General features: G+C 44.2%; 2 protein-coding genes across 4 annotated transcripts in view; both read right to left on the reverse strand.

Moving 5' to 3' along the window:
• The window catches only part of TM9SF3 (transmembrane 9 superfamily member 3), a 43,271-nt gene extending 35,413 nt beyond the window's left edge, over positions 1-7,858 (reverse strand). Inside the window, exon 1 of the mRNA XM_042862953.1 lies at positions 7,652-7,858. Coding sequence (XP_042718887.1) covers positions 7,652-7,858 — 207 coding nt within the window. The remainder of the gene's footprint in view (positions 1-7,651) is intronic.
• Positions 7,859-10,448: 2,590 nt separating this feature from the next.
• PIK3AP1 (phosphoinositide-3-kinase adaptor protein 1) overlaps positions 10,449-18,555 on the reverse strand; it is a 38,786-nt gene continuing 30,679 nt past the window's right edge. For 2 of the 3 annotated variants that reach the window (XM_042863242.1, XM_042863240.1), the window contains 7 exons: positions 18,094-18,156; positions 16,958-17,163; positions 15,586-15,658; positions 15,097-15,252; positions 13,951-14,021; positions 13,330-13,445; positions 10,449-11,097 (listed from right to left, as the gene is read on the reverse strand). In XM_042863242.1, the coding sequence (XP_042719176.1) occupies positions 11,043-11,097; positions 13,330-13,445; positions 13,951-14,021; positions 15,097-15,252; positions 15,586-15,658; positions 16,958-17,163; positions 18,094-18,156 (740 nt within the window). In that variant the 3' untranslated portion in view covers positions 10,449-11,042. Of the gene's footprint in view, positions 11,098-13,329; positions 13,446-13,465; positions 13,595-13,950; positions 14,022-15,096; positions 15,253-15,585; positions 15,659-16,957; positions 17,164-18,093; positions 18,157-18,555 lie in introns of those variants that run through there. The other variant, XM_042863241.1, reaches the window with a different exon arrangement.

The raw sequence follows: 18,555 nt of genomic DNA on the forward strand, positions 1-18,555 counted from the left end.
TAGACTGGGAGGCAATGATCTAACTTCTCAGGCAGAAAGAAACTGGCTGCAATCATACACACCTGCAAACACGTTCATCGTACAGATCCTGGTTTGGTACACTACACAAGAATAAAGTACTATTTTAAGGCCAATTTGCAAATACCAAACACTCCAGAGATGAAACAAAAGTCAACTGTTAATAAGTCTCTTTCATAGAGTAGAGCTGAGATATTTAATATAACTCTCCACCCCCCCCCCCCCCCCTTTTTAACAAATGAAGAAGTGTTCTTTAACTGCACTTAATTTGAATAACCACTGTCATACCAACATGTTAACTCAGACATAATCAGCTATACTTGGAATGCAATAAATTCTACAGATATGATGCTTAAAAGCTGAAGTCAACAATTTAAACAAGCATATTTTGGGAAATATACTCCTTTATGCAGATACATCACCTCAACCACATGCCTTATCTTTTTGTTTCCAAAAATACATGCTGTGTGAGCTCCCACAAGAAATGCTAAGTATCTCACTAATTTCACTCTGAACAGCAACAGAGGCCAAAGAGTCAGCAGTGCCACAGAACTGGCCCCAAAAGCACACAGACAGTGGAAGAGCTCAGAAGGATAAAGAACATCAGCAATGGAGAAAAGAAAAAGTAAACAGCACAGCAAGAGAAAGTAGACATTCCTCCTCTCTGCCAGCAACCAGAAAGGTTATACCAGTGCAGTACAGTTGCCCAATTTCCAGTAGATGCTGGGAGAGAAGGAAGAAAGAAAAATTATTTTCAGTCCCCTCAGCAGCAGAAAGCGGAATGCACACGAGCATGCTGCCTTCAGCTCTTGCCAATATAGTCAGGGACCAGTTGGTCAGTACCTCTTTCTGTTGTTATGCCTAGACCACTTCTGTTTCTTCTCTAGCAGCTGTAAGACATATTTACAGCCCTTTCTCAGAACAGTCATAACTTGTCAAGGCATCAATTTAGCCCTTGTAATGCAACCGCTTACATGTAAATCAAGTTATGCCTCTTTACAGCCTTTACTAATGGAATAAGACAACATTCTCAGGTCTGTAAATTCATTTTTAATGGTGCCTGGAAAAAAAAGAAGGCACTGATCACTGTTATACTTAGCTATTTTCTTCTGCCTTGCTTCATACTGAGTTGAGAATCCTGCAAGTGACATAATCCAACTTCAACACATACAGCAGCTGAAGTTCCTAGCTGTGGGCAGCAAACTTCCCTCAGCACAAAAATGCAGACATTATCATAGATGTATAGAAGAAAAGATCTCTTTCAAGGAAGTCTGTAATACAGGCAGTCACAATATCTCATCTTAAAATTAAGCCTAGTTTTCTGCTGCAGCTCAAGGAGTTCAGCACAATCTGACACGAGCTACGCTGCTTTTCCACCAGAAATCTGTCCATTTGTTTTTCTCCAAAATGCATACAGCCAGCCTTTCCCCTGGATTATGGCATTCTTTTGTACAAAATAGATCTTCCCTTTGCTGCTGAGGCCTCAACAACCAAGCAACAGTCAGTCACAAAGTCACTGGGGCTCCCCAGTGAAGCCCAGTAAGACTTTCTCAGTCTTTAGATGTCAGAAGATGCAAGAAGATGCTCCCAAGGCTGGTTCTACAAGCCTTTTTTTTAAGTGGTAAGGCAATTAGGCATTAAGAAATCAGAGATACCAAGAAACATGACTGCCTTCACAATGTCCAAGCGCCTACAAGTAGCAGTGGGGAAGCACTTACCAAAAGCACTAGCAGAAGATAAGCCCTATTTGGACAAGACAAAGAAATTGAGCCTCTTCTCAGACTGTTCTGTCACTTCTGTATGATAATTGCCAGTAAAAATGTCATTCCAGGTAAGAGATCATGTAAGATAAGTTGCTTAATAAAAAAGACCTGGTTTAATTGGAACAAAAGCACTCAAGTATGCTCAATCAGTACAGATTAGATTTTAGCCAGCCCATTCACAGAGTCTTGCAGAGGTTTCAACTATTGCCAGCTCCCTTATAAATTCTTTCAGGATATTTGAAGCCTCTTAAGGTCTGTGGGGAGCTGGAGGCCATGGAAAATAGGGAGACAACTCCACCTCCACCTTCCATTCTTGGCAGAAACAACACACTGAAGAAACTATTCTTATATCAGTTATCAGCCACAGATAAAACCAGACAAAATAACCAAACAGAACCTTGAACTTCTATTTTTTCTATTCTGATACTGCCTGATGAACAACTGTTCAACTATATTTTTTGAGTTTTGAATGCACCAGAGCAAAACAAAACCCTACAGCTGTTTGTTAACTTTAAGAGGCAAGACAGCAATAGCATATAGTCAATACCAACATGGAATAAGACAGGAGGCAGTTTAATGACCTCATTTTAACAACTGTCATTTAGCAATATGAAAATGGTGTAACCAGCAGTGACATATTTTCCTTCTCTTCCTCCTCACTGTGTTCACATCCTCTATTTGGTCTCCATCAACATTCTGCAAGCACTGACAAATGTCAATAGGTGCCATTTTTTCTTCATGGAGGAATTCAATGACACACCTCTGCTTGATACTCAAATCCATGTCAGATGCCATTCTGTCAGACCGCCCTTCTGCTGCCATCTGTCACACAGCAACAAAACGTAACAGAACATTGGTGGGCAATTTCAGTCTCTACTGCCATACCCCCAGCATCTGCCTCTCATGTTCTGGATCAGCACAATAGAACAGGAGGCATTATTTTCAGCACAGCCCTTGCTGTACCAAGAGCTCTCTATCAGTAGAGGCACAGAACAAACAAAAGAGGCCAATTGCAACGTACAAGAATATCCATGTCAAGAGACCAAGTTAAATTCTGTCTTCTTACAAGATCTAAATGGAAATGTCATGCTCCCATGACATGTGCAATAAGATTTTTGAGTCACTGCTTGACTCATCATCGTCTCTTTTCTAAAAATCCTGTAGCAAAGATTTTTGTTACAGCTGTATCTAAACCACTGAGGCTTACAAATAATGAAATAACTGTCAAATGGTAAAATAATTTGAAGCACAGTTTACCATCTGCGAAGTCGATTCCAGATAATTTGAATGATTAGAATTTAATATCCACAGTTACATTTACGTATCAGTGCAACATTATTCTTTGTGAAAACAAACTACAACATATTCCTAATGTGAAAGACTTATTTTGATGTATTAAAGTGTTTTAGAATTTCAGCTCTTTCAAAACCTCCTTTTTGATCTCTGTTCTCCTTTCTGAATTGTCCACACAGCAGTGAACAGCAGAAAGGCTGCTTGTCGTGAACTGGGAGAGCCAGCGCCCTGCTAAGCACACAGATACTGACAAGGCAATTGAGCAGATGTCACCACGTCAAAAAAGGTCAACAAATAAGATGCTGCAACCTCCACTCTGCTGTACATCAGCAAGCTCTGCTGGTACAACTACGAAGGAGTTTTAGATATGTTTTGTTTCCTGTAACTTACGAAAAAGATAGCATTCGTTCTGTAAGCGTAGCATTTTCTGCACTAAGCTTAATATTAGTTCAGTAATTTCAGTAACCAAATTCAGCATAAAATGATCTATTCTGACTATGTAAGAGCACAGTGGCAGACAAAAACAAGTCACAGCATCAACACAAGCTGCCCATCTCCCGACTGTACACCGGTACAATTTGACTTATGGGAGGTCCATCTTCAGAAACCTCCCCTACAACTGACACCACAGTGCTGGAGGACCAACCAATGCCTCAAGCACAACTGAGCAGCAGCTGTAACACCCATCACAGCTGTGGACATCCATCCCAGAGCCCCACAAGATGGCTATGAGACAGAACAACCCTAAACCTACCCACACCCCAACAAGGCAGCACACTGACGGTCAAGTGCACAGCAGAACATGGAAGGGGCAGGAAGCCAGCACAAGTTTGCACCACCCAAGTGTTGACTTCTGACAATGCAAGTGCTGAAAACTCACGCCTGTGTGCCAACTTAAAGCTTAAAACAAAGACAATTTCCATATGTATGCATGGTTTTAAAACAATTCAAGCATGGCGATACTGAGTTCATCTTTGGCACAGGGCATAAAACTTTCATTGCCATTACTCAAAAAGGCACCTGCAACATGGGATGTAATTCAACATTCCCTTTGTACGACTGTAGACATTAGTATGGCAACCCTATAAATAAGCACTTTGCCCCATAGAACAACAAATGCTAGATTAAGCCAGTAAATGAAAAGCTGCAGAAAAGGACACGACATCGGTAGGTTACTGATATTTTTCAACCATTAAAAACACCTTGCAAAAAATGATGGACATACAGAGGATTACAATTACCAGACTTTATGTGATGATTCAGCAAGATGATTTCAAAACAAGACTTTCCTTCAGACACCCTGCAATTTTACTCCTCTCCTCAAGCTGAAGCCTGGAGCGAGGCTTTCCAAAAAGCACCACTTAAGCACCAGCACTTGTTTCAGGGGAAAAAGGAACAATATTATCAGCTATTGGCACAGCAAAACTGCAGAAGCAGGACAGGAAATAACACAGGCAGCAACCCAGACTCAATTATCAAGTAATATCCCAGGCTTCAAGTCCCCCATATCTTACAGATATTCTATCAGCCTCTGTGATAATGCGCAACGGCAGCTCATATCTGCAGTCAATTAAACCAGGGATTTCTGCCTCATGCTCTCCTTCTGACAGAGCAAGTGATTTCCAGCAATGTCTTTACATTTCCCTCTGATTGTCAGGGCTCACCAAAACGCCACACATTCCGAGCCACGGTTCAAGCAGGCCCCCAACAGCCTCAGCTCCTGCTGCACAAGGCTGCCCAGCACACCACGTCCTGCTTCCCTGACATCTACTTCACCTCTTCAAAATGGAACCATGACAACTTCAAAAAGGACCGGGGCTGCTTGTCTGCACACAGCTTTGTAAGCAAAGATATATTTAGGCACATGGAAACGTATTCTACAGTGTTTCTCTAGCTGACAGTTCATAGCTACTACACAATTTTCACAATTTTATGCATTATTTTAAACAAGTTTTACAATCCCAGAACTTGAATGTATCAGGTTGTAAGCACAGCAAAAACACTCCTCTCAATCATTACAGATGAAGAACTTTGCTGCTAGGTACAGCCTATCTTGCATATGCTTTTCAATATCTGTCATTTATTTCCACGCTTACGAAGTAACTGATAACTGAACTGAAGCAACATTACAATTCAATGCTACCTACTCCCCGGACCATTACCTGTGACAGAAGTCTCAGGGCATCTCACAAGTTTTTTGTGGTTTATTTTAACATCAGCTCCATCACGTCAAGTCACAGAGGACGCAGTAGCCAAGTGGCAATGGCAGCCCAGCAGCCCCACAGCAACCGCCTCGCCTCTGCAAGGTTGTGTGGCAAGGTCACATCACACAGTGGTCAATACACGGCACAAATCTCAGAACGAAGGCAAACCACAGGTACATCACATGCTCTGAAGCACAAAAATCAGCCGAAGAATCAGCGAGCAAGTTATCAGTCTCTGATAAATTCTTCTGTTGTGCTTTGAAGTTACACTGATGCCATTTGAAACACCAAGGCAGTCAAATCCCAATTTCCTCTCTACTCTCTATTGATTTTAAGCAGCCAAGTCCTTATTGTGTAACTGCTTTATGTTATCCTTTCCCTAATTTTTAAAGCCCTATACACATGCTTAAGACACAGCACACCTTCTGTAAATGTTATTGATTCAGCAAAGCTACCTACACCCAGTATCTCCATAAACACTACTACTCTTGTGGTAATTGCTTCCTCACTTCTAAGGTTATAATATAAACAACACAGATAAAGCATAGCAGCAAATTGAACACCATGCACTAAAACATGCAGCACAGTACACACTTCATTTTACCGTGTTTACATTCTGTATTACAGCAGCAATAAAGGAACAGAAGATTAACCTACTGACGTGGAAGGCAGTACTTCCAAGCACTGTGCATGTCTGACACAGAGCAGCCAGGGGCTGGGGAACAAGGATAGCACTGGGCACAGCGCCACGTGCTCCCAGCAGGACTCAGTCTTGAAGTCAATGAAAAGCCACCAAGTTCCGAATCAGTACACCACTATTTCTCCACCACTTCCCAAAAGGAAGCAGAGCCTCTGGAACATAACATAGCACTGGGATTGCAGGGAAAGCCATCTTCCAACTGCAATCATTTTCAACACTGAAAATTCACTAAAACGCAGCCTTTAAGGAACGCCTCCTACAGGCTCTTAATCTCAAAAATCACCATGCTAATCAAAATCCTCTTTATGCTTCACTTGTGCTATTAGTGCTTCCACCCCCACATCTCATGCGATATTAAAAGTTCAGAACATCCGAGCGGGGCAACAGCCTTCCAAAAAAAGATAACTGTCCTCTTACATCAACTATTCTTAACCTGCCACGTGATGTGCCTGCACTGGACATCACGCAAACCAGAATACCAACCCAGGGGACAGAGATACAATTTCGGAGACCTATGTAATTTAGATTTTAAAAAGTCAACTGAACTTAAAAATGACTTTGTAATTTCCATTAATAATTGCTTAAGCGATTGTTCAGGAGACCTAAAGCCATCAAGTGAATTCACTTCTGAAGAGAGAGCTCTTAAAAAATAACAATTAAAAAAAAAAGTGATAAAAACGAATGCCAGCTTCATGAAGTGCTCCTCTCCCCATAGAGCTGCCAACTCTACAAGGAGGAAATCCCAAAAGCAAACAGCCTTTAAGACAGACCCATCTGCTCCCCGGAAGCACTTGGCGCTGGCTTTGCTTTCCTGTCATTAGCTGCAGCACCAATAAATCCCATTCACTTTCTAAAAACAAAGGCTATTCTAAACAACGTTCAAGTCTCACGAAGGCACTGAATTATGCACACACACACACTACTGTCTGCGTGCATGCTATTGGTGCCATTCTGCCGTCTCACTGAAATACTTGTCGAGCTCCCCATGCAGCACCAAGGACGAACGCCGATAGCGGCCAGGCTGCAGGCAGGGGCGGCACCCAGCCCAGCCCGGGGCAGCACAGCCCTTCCGTGACAGAACGCGCAGCTTCAGCACGGCGCCGTCCCGTACCACGCTCACAGCCCAACAAGCGCAGCTTCCGCCCAGGCGCAGAGGAGGCCGCGGGGGATACCACGGCACCGGCGGAGCGGAAGGCGATGACGCGACCTATTTACTTTCCGCGGGATGCCGGAGAGCTTTAGAGAACCCTTTGGCGGCGGTGCCCGCGCAAACCCTCCGCGGCCGCCCGTCCTGAAGCTGAGCTCGGCGCCCTGCTGGGAGGAGGGGCCCGGCGCTGAGCAAACACGGCGGCGCGCCTGCCGCGAGCGCTGCTCCGGGACAAGGCGGCAGCACTCGCGGCCGCCACGCTGCCGGTGGCACCGGGAAGACCCGCAAAAGAAGCCCCCGTGTCCGCTCTCCCGGGGCGGCCCGAGCGTGCGGCCCGCACCCCTACAGCGCGGCTCCCGGTACCGCTCCCGGTTCCGCACAGCAACGACGGCAGCCCGAGCGGCGCGGCCGGTGCGGCCCTCCGCCCTCTCCCCGCAGGCCACGACCCGCCGCCTCCCGCCAGCCCCGGGTACCGACGCCCCTCGGAGGCACGGACAGGCCGCGCCTCGGCCCGGGCCCGCCTCACCGTGTGCACGTGCTCGTCGGCGCGGACGCGCGGCGGCAGGCAGAGGAGCAGCAGCGCGGCGGCCGCGCGGAGCAGCAACAGCCCGGGCGCCGCCATCTCGGGCCTCCGCGTCCCCGCGCACGCAGCAGGCCCCGCCGCGGAGCCGGCCCGCGCCCCGCCACCAACGCCGACCTGCGACGCCACTTCCGGTCCGCCCGGCCACGTCATCCGGCCGCACGCCGGAAGCGGGCTGCCTACGGCGGCCGACAGGGGCCGTGGAGCGCCGCGCGGGGCAGCCCTCAGCGCTTCCTCCCGGCGGGGCGGGGCGCAGGGAGCGGCCGAGAGGCGCTGACCCAAGCACGGCCCAGGTCTGAGACACGCGGCGGCGTTATGGGGAGCTCGGTGGAGAAGAGCCGTATTTTAACCGACAGAACTATGTTGTAATCGATGAACTGTTAGGATAGCGATCCATCGTTTGGAATGAACGGAGAACCGCGTGCCACACAACTCGGCCGCAGAGCAGCGTGCAGATTCGCTCGCGCTCGGTCTGGTCTGCCGCGATGCCCGTGCAGGCACCACAAACTCACAGCGCCATTCCAGAGTGCAAAAGTCTGCGTCCTTACACAGAGCACGGGCTGCCATGGCAGGCCGAACTGCCCCCGTGTGACAAACAGCCCAGTTTTCCGTGGACAAAGGCAGCAAACTAAGTGCTTCCACGTACCTCTACTAACAAGTCCAGAAAATGAACATATGAAGCTGAGGAGCTGCCAGCATTAGGTGTTTGCTGACCAGACAATTGCTAAACCAAAAACAACCAAGTTTTAGAGGCTAGTTATATTTCAAAAATGAAACCGTGCCATCTCAAGTATGGCACGAGCCAACAAATAGATAGTAAGAGATGAGCTGAACACAAGGGCTCAGTGCTTTGTAGACACAGTTCCAAACCCAGAGCTCCATGGTTGCCACTGCTCTCCATCACTATCGTCAGAGCTTCTCCCTCTGTGGTCTTCTACATTCATGATACCATATTCCCAATCTCTTGCCTATTACAGTAACAGCAAGTTCCTTTTAGGAAGAAATATTTGCCCTAACGCATTCAAAACCCTTGCTTATAATTTCTTTAAAAAAAAACAAACTTGGACAACCTTGCTAGCACCGTATGCTTCTTCTCAGTCATTGCACCTCTGTCCAAAGTAGAGCTGAACACCTCTGGGAGACAGAGAGTGCCTCAATGTCTCTGGTTTATTCAGTGCTCACGTCTCTCAGGCAGAGCCATCTGCTGCAGAGAACAGCATGAGGCACATTACAAAGAGCAAACATTCTGCCAGGCCAGCCAGCTGCCACCCGAGTTTGGGAGGCAGCTCAGTGCCCCTGCCTGTGGAAGAGCCATTGACTTTTTACCAGCAATTTTATTATCTTCTCAGTCCTTTTACATGGAAACATGCTTTCTTCTCACACTCCTGTCCAAGCATATGTGTGCTTAATCAACAATTTGTTCATATGCAAATGATTCTCTAATCTCTTTCAAGCTTTATTTTCAGTGTATTTTTCAGGTGGTGGCAATACACACCATGGCTCACCCAGCACAACTCAAGTCTACAGATAAGGACTCCATACACTGAGCTGCAAGAAGCTTAAAGCAATTTAATCAAACCAACCCTGGAAACCAATCAAGAAGGGCACAGGAAAGCAGCTCCCACCTCACAGAGAAACCCTGAACAATAAATACATTAACTCTTCACGCTTCATCTACTGACCTGCAGTACACAGTCTGCAGCCCTTTCGTAGCAAGAGTAAGGGCTGTACGAACAGCACTTGGCATCATACTCTACAGGTTTTAACACGCAGATGACATTTAGCTTATGCCTATGCCCACAAGACCTGCAAAAGCTTGCAGCTCCCTATACTATCCTCACCATGCTGCAAGAGAACAGGGTACAATCCTAACACTGCTCTGCTATAGAGCAAGGAAAGCTTACATACCCTAATGGTAGCATCACATATCCTATATCTCACTCATGGCTGGAAGAGGGGGAATGATTTGAAAACCAAGCAGGCAGCACTCCTTAATGTTCTGCCCTGACTGCTGTCCTGTAGAATTCCCATCTGTGTCACTCATGGACAACCAGAACCCCGTACTCATTGTTCCCCAAGAGCCAGGATATGCACACAGAAGATTACAAGGTCTGAAAAAAAAAAAAAAAAAAAAAAAAAAAAAAACCTAAAAACCAACAACAACCAAAAAATCCACCTTATTTGAATCACCCCAGCCCCCCTGAGATGAAGAATCAAAATAAACTTCTGCTTTATGTGCTTCCTACATTTGGCAGACACAGCCCAACCGTGAAGCTGTCCTTACATTGGCACGCCCTCAGGCAGAAAAGAGAACTGGACACAGCTGTTGGTGATTCACATTGCTAGAAAGCCAGAGCAGAGCAAACACAGGCAAGCCCCAGGCAGGATGCCACTGCAGCAGCCAACTGTGCAGCTGGTAGTTGTGAGGTGTGTGCCTCCCGAATTTCAGAGTTGCTGTATTATTCCAGAGCATGAAGTGGAAGGTTTTCATGCTGCTACAGTGAACATGCATAAAGAACAAAGCAGTGCTACCGTTTTCTTCCCCTGATTTAAGAGGTCAGCTGTGTGATTTCAAGTGACAAGTCCCACAACGGCTTATGTACAGCTGTCTTGACACAGCAAATCCCTTGCCAGCTGCCTTGGGAGCTTTCACGGCAAACACAGCACACCCACATCTCATTAATGTCTATCCTCTCCAGGGAGGGAAGGGAAAAGGCATTTTCAAAATTATAAGCAAAACACATTTGTAAAAAGTTAACTTTTCATTCTCCTGTGGTTTAATAATTACTGGAGAGATTCCATACTTTCTGGACTTTCAGTACCTGCACAGAAAATGTTACACTGAACAGAACTACACGGCACCTCCTGCTGTAATGAGAATTCTTCAAACAAAGTATTTAATTTTTGGGTTTTGCATTTTTTCTAAGTAAGTTTTCCAGTGAAGCCCTTGTACATTGTACTGAAAGTTTTGTTGACAGTGCTTATCAGGATTTAATTTCTAAGAGGATGTGTTCTTTCTTCATCAAAGGGAAACTCCATGTTGGTGTAGGGCTGCCAAGACATATCAGCATTCTCTTCTTCAACCATGATTTTTCCCTCAAAGTCTTAAAGCATCAGCATTCTTCCAAACAAACAAAAAAAAAACTACAGCAGACCAAAAAATCTCAGTGAAAACCATAGGCAGAGCTACCAGAGCTTTAGGGAGGAAGAAAGATACAAAAACATTTGGCTCCCACTTATAAATAATTTAAGACAACCCAAAAATATCTGTACAAACACACACACACATACATATATATATATAGAAAAATCTCATATTCCACCGATGTTGAGAGATTCAGCGACCTCTTGGGGGCACAGGTGGAGGATAAAAGCCTTCACAGTTTACAGGCCTATTAAAAAACAGAACATAAATGCATTAAAAATAACAAAATAGGGTGTTGCAACAAATTACATGTAAAAACACTGTACCTAATTACACAGTACAGGCAGTAGTCACACAAAAGGAAAAACAGGCTTTCAGTGATCCAGCAACAGAGCTGATGTCAAGGACCTAGAGCCACATTCCTGTGCCTTTTTTTTCCTGCTGCTTTTCCAGCTGCAGTGATTCTACCATTACTGGGAGGAGATGGTGCAATACTTGTTTGGAATAAAGTTTGATAATATAGTAGCTTCTTTTCTGAAGATTAGTTGAAGAGAATTAGGAAAAGAGCAAAGGCATCAAATTTTAATTTTTTGTTTTAAATTAGTTACAGATGAATTCCAACTTTATTCTTGCCTGAAGCAGGACAAAACGCAAACCTTACTATTTCCACACATCAGTAATAGTTATTTTAGCAGTTGAAGCATTTTATTATTAACATCTACTCATATAATTCTCTGGTTCCTGACTTCATAGACTTGTAGTGATTGGATGAAAGGAGCATCTGCAAGTTACTTAAGTTTCTGGTGGTCCAGTCCAATCAATGCAGCATTCCCATCCCTTTCCCAACACCTTATCTCAAATGAGCTCAGTTCTTACTTTGAGGCAAATCATACATGTAAATATCATGGCCTGGAGAGGTCATAGAATCCTCAGAGCTGGAAGGAAACTTGAAAAAGTCAGCTGGTCTAACTCCCCTACAATGAATAGGGACATCCATGGCTCAATCAGATTGCTCACAGCCTGGGCAGCCTGGTCTTGAAAGTCTCCAGGGATGGGGCACCTGCCATATCTCTGAGTAACCTGTCCCACTGCCTCACCACCCTCACTGTAAAAGACTTTTCCTCACACCCAACCTAAATCTACCCTCTTTGAATTTGAAATCATTTCCCCTTGTCCTACCAGAACACACCGTGCTACAGAGTCTGCCCTCCTCTTTCTTGTAGCTCCCCTTTAGATACTGAAAGGCCATTCTCTGGTCTCCCCAAAGCCTTCTCTTCTCCAGCTCTGAACAGCCCCAGCTCTCTCAGCCTGTCTTTATAAGAGAGGTATTCTATTCCTTGGATCATTGTTGTGGCCCTCCTTTAGACATGCTCCAACAGGTCCACATCTCCCCTACACTGAGGGCTCCACATCTGGACACAGTACAAGACACGAGGCCTCACCAGCGCAGAGCAAAGAGGCAGGATCACCTCCCTTGCCCTGCTGGCCACGCTTCTTTTGATGCAGCCCAGGATACAGCTGGCTTTCTGGGCTGCAAGGGCACACTGCTGCCTCACATCCAGCTTACTATCCACCAGCACACTCAGATCCTTTTCAGCAGGGCTGTGCTCAGTCATTTAATCCCTCAGCTTGTATTGGTAGTGGACGTTGCCATGATTCAGGTGCAAGACCTCATGCTTGGATTTATAGAACCTCATGAGGTTCTACTTGGGCCCACTACTAAAGTCTGTCCAGGTCCCTCTGGATGGCATCCCATCTGCCTGGTGTGCCCCCTGCACCCTACAGCTTGCTGTCATTGGCAAACTTGCTGAGGGTGCACTCAACCCCACTGTCAGTGTCACTGATTGAATATATTAAAGAGTATCAGTCCCAGCACTGACCTGTGAGGGACACCACTCATCACAGATATCCATTTAGATGTGGAGCCATTGACTCTTTGGATTTGATCCTGCACCCAGTTCTCACCCATTGAGCGATCCACCCATCAAATCTGTATCTTTCCTATTTGTAGAGAGGGATGTTATGGGGTACTGCATGAACAGCCTTACTGAAGTCCAGATCTGAATTTATAAAGAGAAAATAACTTGCAAAGGAATGCTAGAAGGGAACTCCTCCTGCTTTGCATTTAGTTTGTTCTGAGAGGATTTACTCAGGAGGATCAAATATTCCAGCTCTCTGCCAGGCACAGGATGCTAGTTGAGTTAGATCTGCCTCACTGTGGCAAACTCTGTGTGCATCTGTAGCACTGTTCACCTTTGGATGTGTGAGAACCGCAGTGACAGCACTGCAATAGGCAGGTTACCAACAGGAAACTCATTCCATCAAGTATTGCAAACAAGAAGGAAGAATCGATCTTACAGTTACTTAGTAGTCCTTGTTTACACATAACAGTTTGGCAGACCTATTGAAAAGACGTGCATTTCTTCTGTACTGATTCACTGAAAAGCTCAGGTTTGAGCTCCCCGTTAGCTCTACTTACCTGCTTGCACCTCGAGGGGGCACTCTGGGAGGCCTTTCAGGCAGGGGGAGAGGCAGCCTCTCTGCTTGGCTGTGGATAGGGCTGCGGCTTCTGCTTGCTTCTGAGACTTCATTGTCCTATCAAAAAGAAACCGACAACAAAATCTCAAGATGCAGGTGCTTCTGAAACAATTTACCTCTAAAGCTCACGTTTTCCTCAGTGTCCAAGTTGGCACACAGCTTCAGGACTAGACCAGTTAGTGTATGCAGATATAGGATCAACACAACTGAAAACAAAGACACATGTACTATCAGTAATGTGTCTATGTACTGAATTCTGTGAAATAAGATCACAAACTAGACCCAGATACAGATTTTCAGTCACTTTTGGTAGCAAAACATCAAAATGGTTGATACCAATGGCATGAAGTGTGGTTCAGAAGCATCTAATCAAGACAGAAGCAGCAGAGGAGTTGCACAACAGGCTGCAGACCAGCAGAATTAGGTTTTTATTAGCTTCCCGAGAGAAGCAGCTACATTTTGATATTTATGAAAACACTCTGCTATCCCTAAAAACTTTATTTTTCCCATATAAAAACAAAGCCATTGAAAGACCAGTGAGTGCATGTAGCCGAGAGCTTACCTCACTGTCCCCTTCCATCCCACTGCTGACACTCAATATGCTCCGAGTGCTGGAGCGGTTGCTTGCACTACCTAGGGTTAGTAAGCAAGAGAAAAACGGTTCATTAGATCCTTGTGATTTTACTGCAAACCACTGACTCACTATTTGTCATAACCTCATCTGTACCTCTTGCATATATGATTTAATACTTGCTTAGATAAAGTCGTTTCCATTGTTATTTTTCACACGTTCAAGATTGAAATGATTGCATTTCCTACAACACTGATCACTGGGCCAAACCCTTCAGATCTAACTTTCTGGCAGATTTCTCCACTGCCAAGGTCCAGGCTTCTGATTAAATACTTGGCCATAATCTAACTGAAAGGATCCAGTGCCAGTGTCAGACAGCAAGTCAGATAAATATTTTCACAACTGTTACACACTCAACTTTTATGTGTATTTAAATTACCAGTCCCCGTGTCCAAACTGCATACAGGTACGTGGCTAAGGGTATCACCACATTAATTTCTGGAATAACTGAATGAGCTCTCTGTGCTCAGTTTGCAGAGTCTGTGAGAATGCAGGAATTTCATTTGTGTGGTTAAATTTCATAAAACAATAATATAATAAATATGTCCAGAGCGTCCAAATCATTCAGAAGCTTGGGTCCCAGAGAAATCAATGAGAAATGCTGCCCTTTATCTATAACACCTGAGGAAATTTCAAGTAGAGATCTGTTCCCAGCCTGCAATATGGTTACGTCCCTCAGAACAGAACAGCACATTTCTTGCTGGGAGTAACAGCAAGGGACCATAATTTTATTTTTTATTTTTTTTCCTATGAAAGCAGCTGTCACCTACTTTTGAGGACTGATTTTGGAGACTACTCCTTTCTTCAGAAGGCTCAAGGGAAACATTTTGCCCAGCTTTCAGGTTTTCCTCCTGTAGATATTTATGAACAACATGTGTACCCAAATCCCTTGATGAACCTGGAGTTGCTTTTACTGCTTTGAAATCAATTGGTATGCATACTTCAGGGCACCAGTGTCGGCCCTAGGATTCAGCAACAGAAGTCCTGATTCATGAGCTGGCTTCCAGACTCATGCTAGGGAAATATTTTCTGCCCAGACTTCCTGCAGAGAGGGGGTGACACTCAGGGTTTGCTTACTTGTTGTACTGGATGTGCTTTCTGTTTTCCAGTCTCCTCGCTTTAGCTCCTTTTTTGGTGGGAATACGTTTTTCCTCGGAGTATACTCATATATGCCACATTCTGGTTTCCCCAAAGTATTATGAGAACGTCGAATGGGTACTGTAATTTCCAGATCTGGAGGGCAAAATGAGAACGAAGAGCTCAGAATGATCTACTGAGTCTAAACTCTGAGATAGCTTCACATCCCAAAACAAAGTTAAACAGTCACATAAAGACGATCGTAATTGTACATGTACGAATCAGGATTCACTCCACAGGTGTGGACATCATTTTCTCGGCCTGGGAAACTGAGGAGTAAAGCAGCTTTGTCTTTTTTAGCCAACAGGCACACAGATGTGAGTATCAATATATCACATAATTACAATATGGCAACATTTCTGCCTCAAGAATCTGTTAGTATTTTTAGTTGCTTCACTACCAGAGAATTGCAGAATCAGAGACTGTTACCTGCACTTTTCCCTGATTTTTGCTTCTCCATTTGCCTCCTGGTTATGCTGTCTCGTAGCCGTTTCAGATTTTCCTAAAAGATCACAAAATATTCTTTTCAGGGCTTTGGACAAAGGAGAAGGAAGAGTTTTCTGACAGTGAAGGAACATATTTAAGCTACCTTTACAACCAATCCATAACAAAGCTTGCTAAACCTGGATGAAGTCCAAACCATGTCAACAAGTTTTAATCTATTCTCTTCAGAAATCCCTGTGTGCCTTTTAGAAGCCAAGTTTTTTTTTTCAGATGTTGGATACTTTCAGGTCAGGTTCACAGATCAGATATAGTTGCAGATAAAAGCACACTGGGTTTAGAACATCCCTGAATTTTCTGTCTCCACTGTTACACTAGCACAGAAACAGGACACAGGTTCAAGTAACTGCACAGTCCTTTCTGTACTAACAAAAGATAATTCTGACTGTAGAGACAGATTTCCACACATCGGAGAATGATGGACAATTGAGAGAACTGGGATGTCCTCCAATAAAGCAAGAGGGCTCACCTGCAAATATAACTGGGAATAAAGTTTATTTACATACCACTTATTACCTCCCCGCTCCTTTCCTACTATAAGACAGCTTTTACAGCAGAGAAATAAATACATATGTGAAAGTGAGAAAATCCCTGAACAGGCAGAGAAGCAGAAGGAACACAAGGTACCACAGGGCTCCAAAAGAAGCAGGGAATGCTTTCAAATAGGGAACTCCACACTAACAAGATAACAGAAACCTGAAAACGTGACTGCTAGTTCCACCGGTCATTGCATTGCTACTGCCAACAGTTGAATGATTTCCTCATTCAACTCAACCACGGCACTTTCACTAGACTTCGCCCAGCTACAAAGAACAGGCAGTTCTGGATGCTGCAGGAATGAAAGCTATCAGACAAAATTTTTCAAATGACCTGAGGAAGCATCAGTCCATCTATAGGACAGGAGTTTAATGGCAATACACCATCTGGGACAGAGTCTTCGTTGATCTGAAATGGATGGCAACTGACAACCTGAACGTTCATTCGCTGAAGTCCCTGCCAGCAAGTAGGGGCTAGGTGGAAAGAAAGGTAATTTAGTTACCTGGATTGTGCCTGATTCCTAGCGTCCTCCATCTTTGAAAGACTAAAACTATTACTGCAAGACAAACAGAACTATAAAACAGTTATCTGCTTGCTGCTTCATGGAAACAGCCCCTCAAAGTCAGAAGAAAAACCTGCTAATGGGGGGACTGTGAAGAGTCTTCCTGCTCCAACCTGGAAAGGAGTGTACCTACACTGAAATGTTTAGGATATATGCTTAGAGAGATCACTGTATTTCTTAAACAGCGGAATAAACCAGTACCTGCTGGAAACGGAATGATTCTGATCTCTTCTTCTGGTTTAGTTGCCACTCCTTAAAGTGAAGTACAGCTTCATCAACGTTGAGTATGCCCATTTTCACTTGTTCTTGTAATGTGATCAGCTGCCGTTGACCTGGGGTCTTCATTCCAGCAAATGGATCATATATACTTGATTGAGACAGGTCTCTAACAGGCCTGACCATCGTTTCTGAAGAGACAATAAAATATCACTGAGCTCGTGTTATCTGCCCTCCTTGCTGAATACAAAGCAATTCAAACAGCCTTGATGCCCTATTACTGAATAGGCTGAATGTTTCACTAACCCGAAGAGTATTTTGTCTTTATCTGTTTTGACACCATTTATCAAGGCTAAAAGCTTGGGAGGTAGTACTGTGCATACTGTCCTAGAGATAATCTCTATGCTTAAAATAAAATAAATTTAAGTGAACAGCACAAAAGGCCCTCCTTTAAGCACTTTGTTTCCTCATCTCAAAAGTACCTCTCTCCCCTCAGTAACCCATAAAACAGTGTTTCACATTGCAATCACAAAGCTGGACTTCCTAATCTGTGCAATGTAACTCCAGCAGCTGAAAGCTCATCCTACTGATGCTGGCTATTTTTACCTCATTTACAACATTAAAAAAGGAGTACCTAACACAGGAGATAAGAGATAAAGATGGTTCCTAGCACTTTGACAATGAACTGGATTAGAAGTTAAAGAGCAAGGTCATAATTTTGGAGCATAGAGATCAATGGGAGGCAGTGCACTACAGGTTAAATCCCAGGAAGTAACAATCAGCAGGCAGTGACTACATCCAGAAGACCAGGAGTGGAGTATCAGCTCCATGAAGCAATAGGGGTCAAAACAAAAAAGGACTTCAAACATCATTAAAATCCCATCTTAGGATAAACACTGAGACAGGAGATATGTACTGTATGAGATAAAAGAGCACTCCTCACACTGCGGATGTAAAAGTTTGCAGTGTAACGTAAGGTCAAGTCATTCATTTAGGACTGTTATCCCCAGTCTTATAAGACAGCCTGTTCTGTCACATACACATCTCACTTGAACAACACTACCTCAGCAGATTTGCTTTTGGATTACTTGAAAGATATTCAGGATGAACTTCTGACTTACCTTTCCTCACCTTTCCTCTAGGGACATAGAGATGCTCAGGTCTTTGAGTTTTCTGTGCAAAAACTGAAAAACCAACAATCTTTAGACACTTATCACAAGTCAGGAAGACAAGTATCAGGATGAATAGGGTAAGCATTCTCAATTCTGCATTGCATTACAGCTTCTGTAAAGCTCCTACTGAACCCTAATAAGACCACTAAAGAAAACAGAATAATGAGCTGTACAGTAAAACTCCCCTTCTGTCATCTTCAAAGAATTTAGCCCAGTCACCTCTAAGAGAACTCTGGAAATACCTTCCTACAGTAGTGTAATGGTGAGAAATTGAAATTACTGAAATTACTTTCCCACACTCAACTAGAGTTCTTGTTAGTGTGTTTGTGGAATATGACAATTTTCACAAGGGGCTTAGGTAACTAAGAAGAAGTTTTCCTTAGTTTCAATTTGGAATCACTTCAGAATGAG

Source organism: Lagopus leucura, unplaced genomic scaffold, assembly GCF_019238085.1.
Source record: "Lagopus leucura isolate 7727_CA_CO unplaced genomic scaffold, USGS_WTPT01 Super-Scaffold_739, whole genome shotgun sequence".
NCBI lineage: Eukaryota > Metazoa > Chordata > Aves > Galliformes > Phasianidae > Lagopus > Lagopus leucura.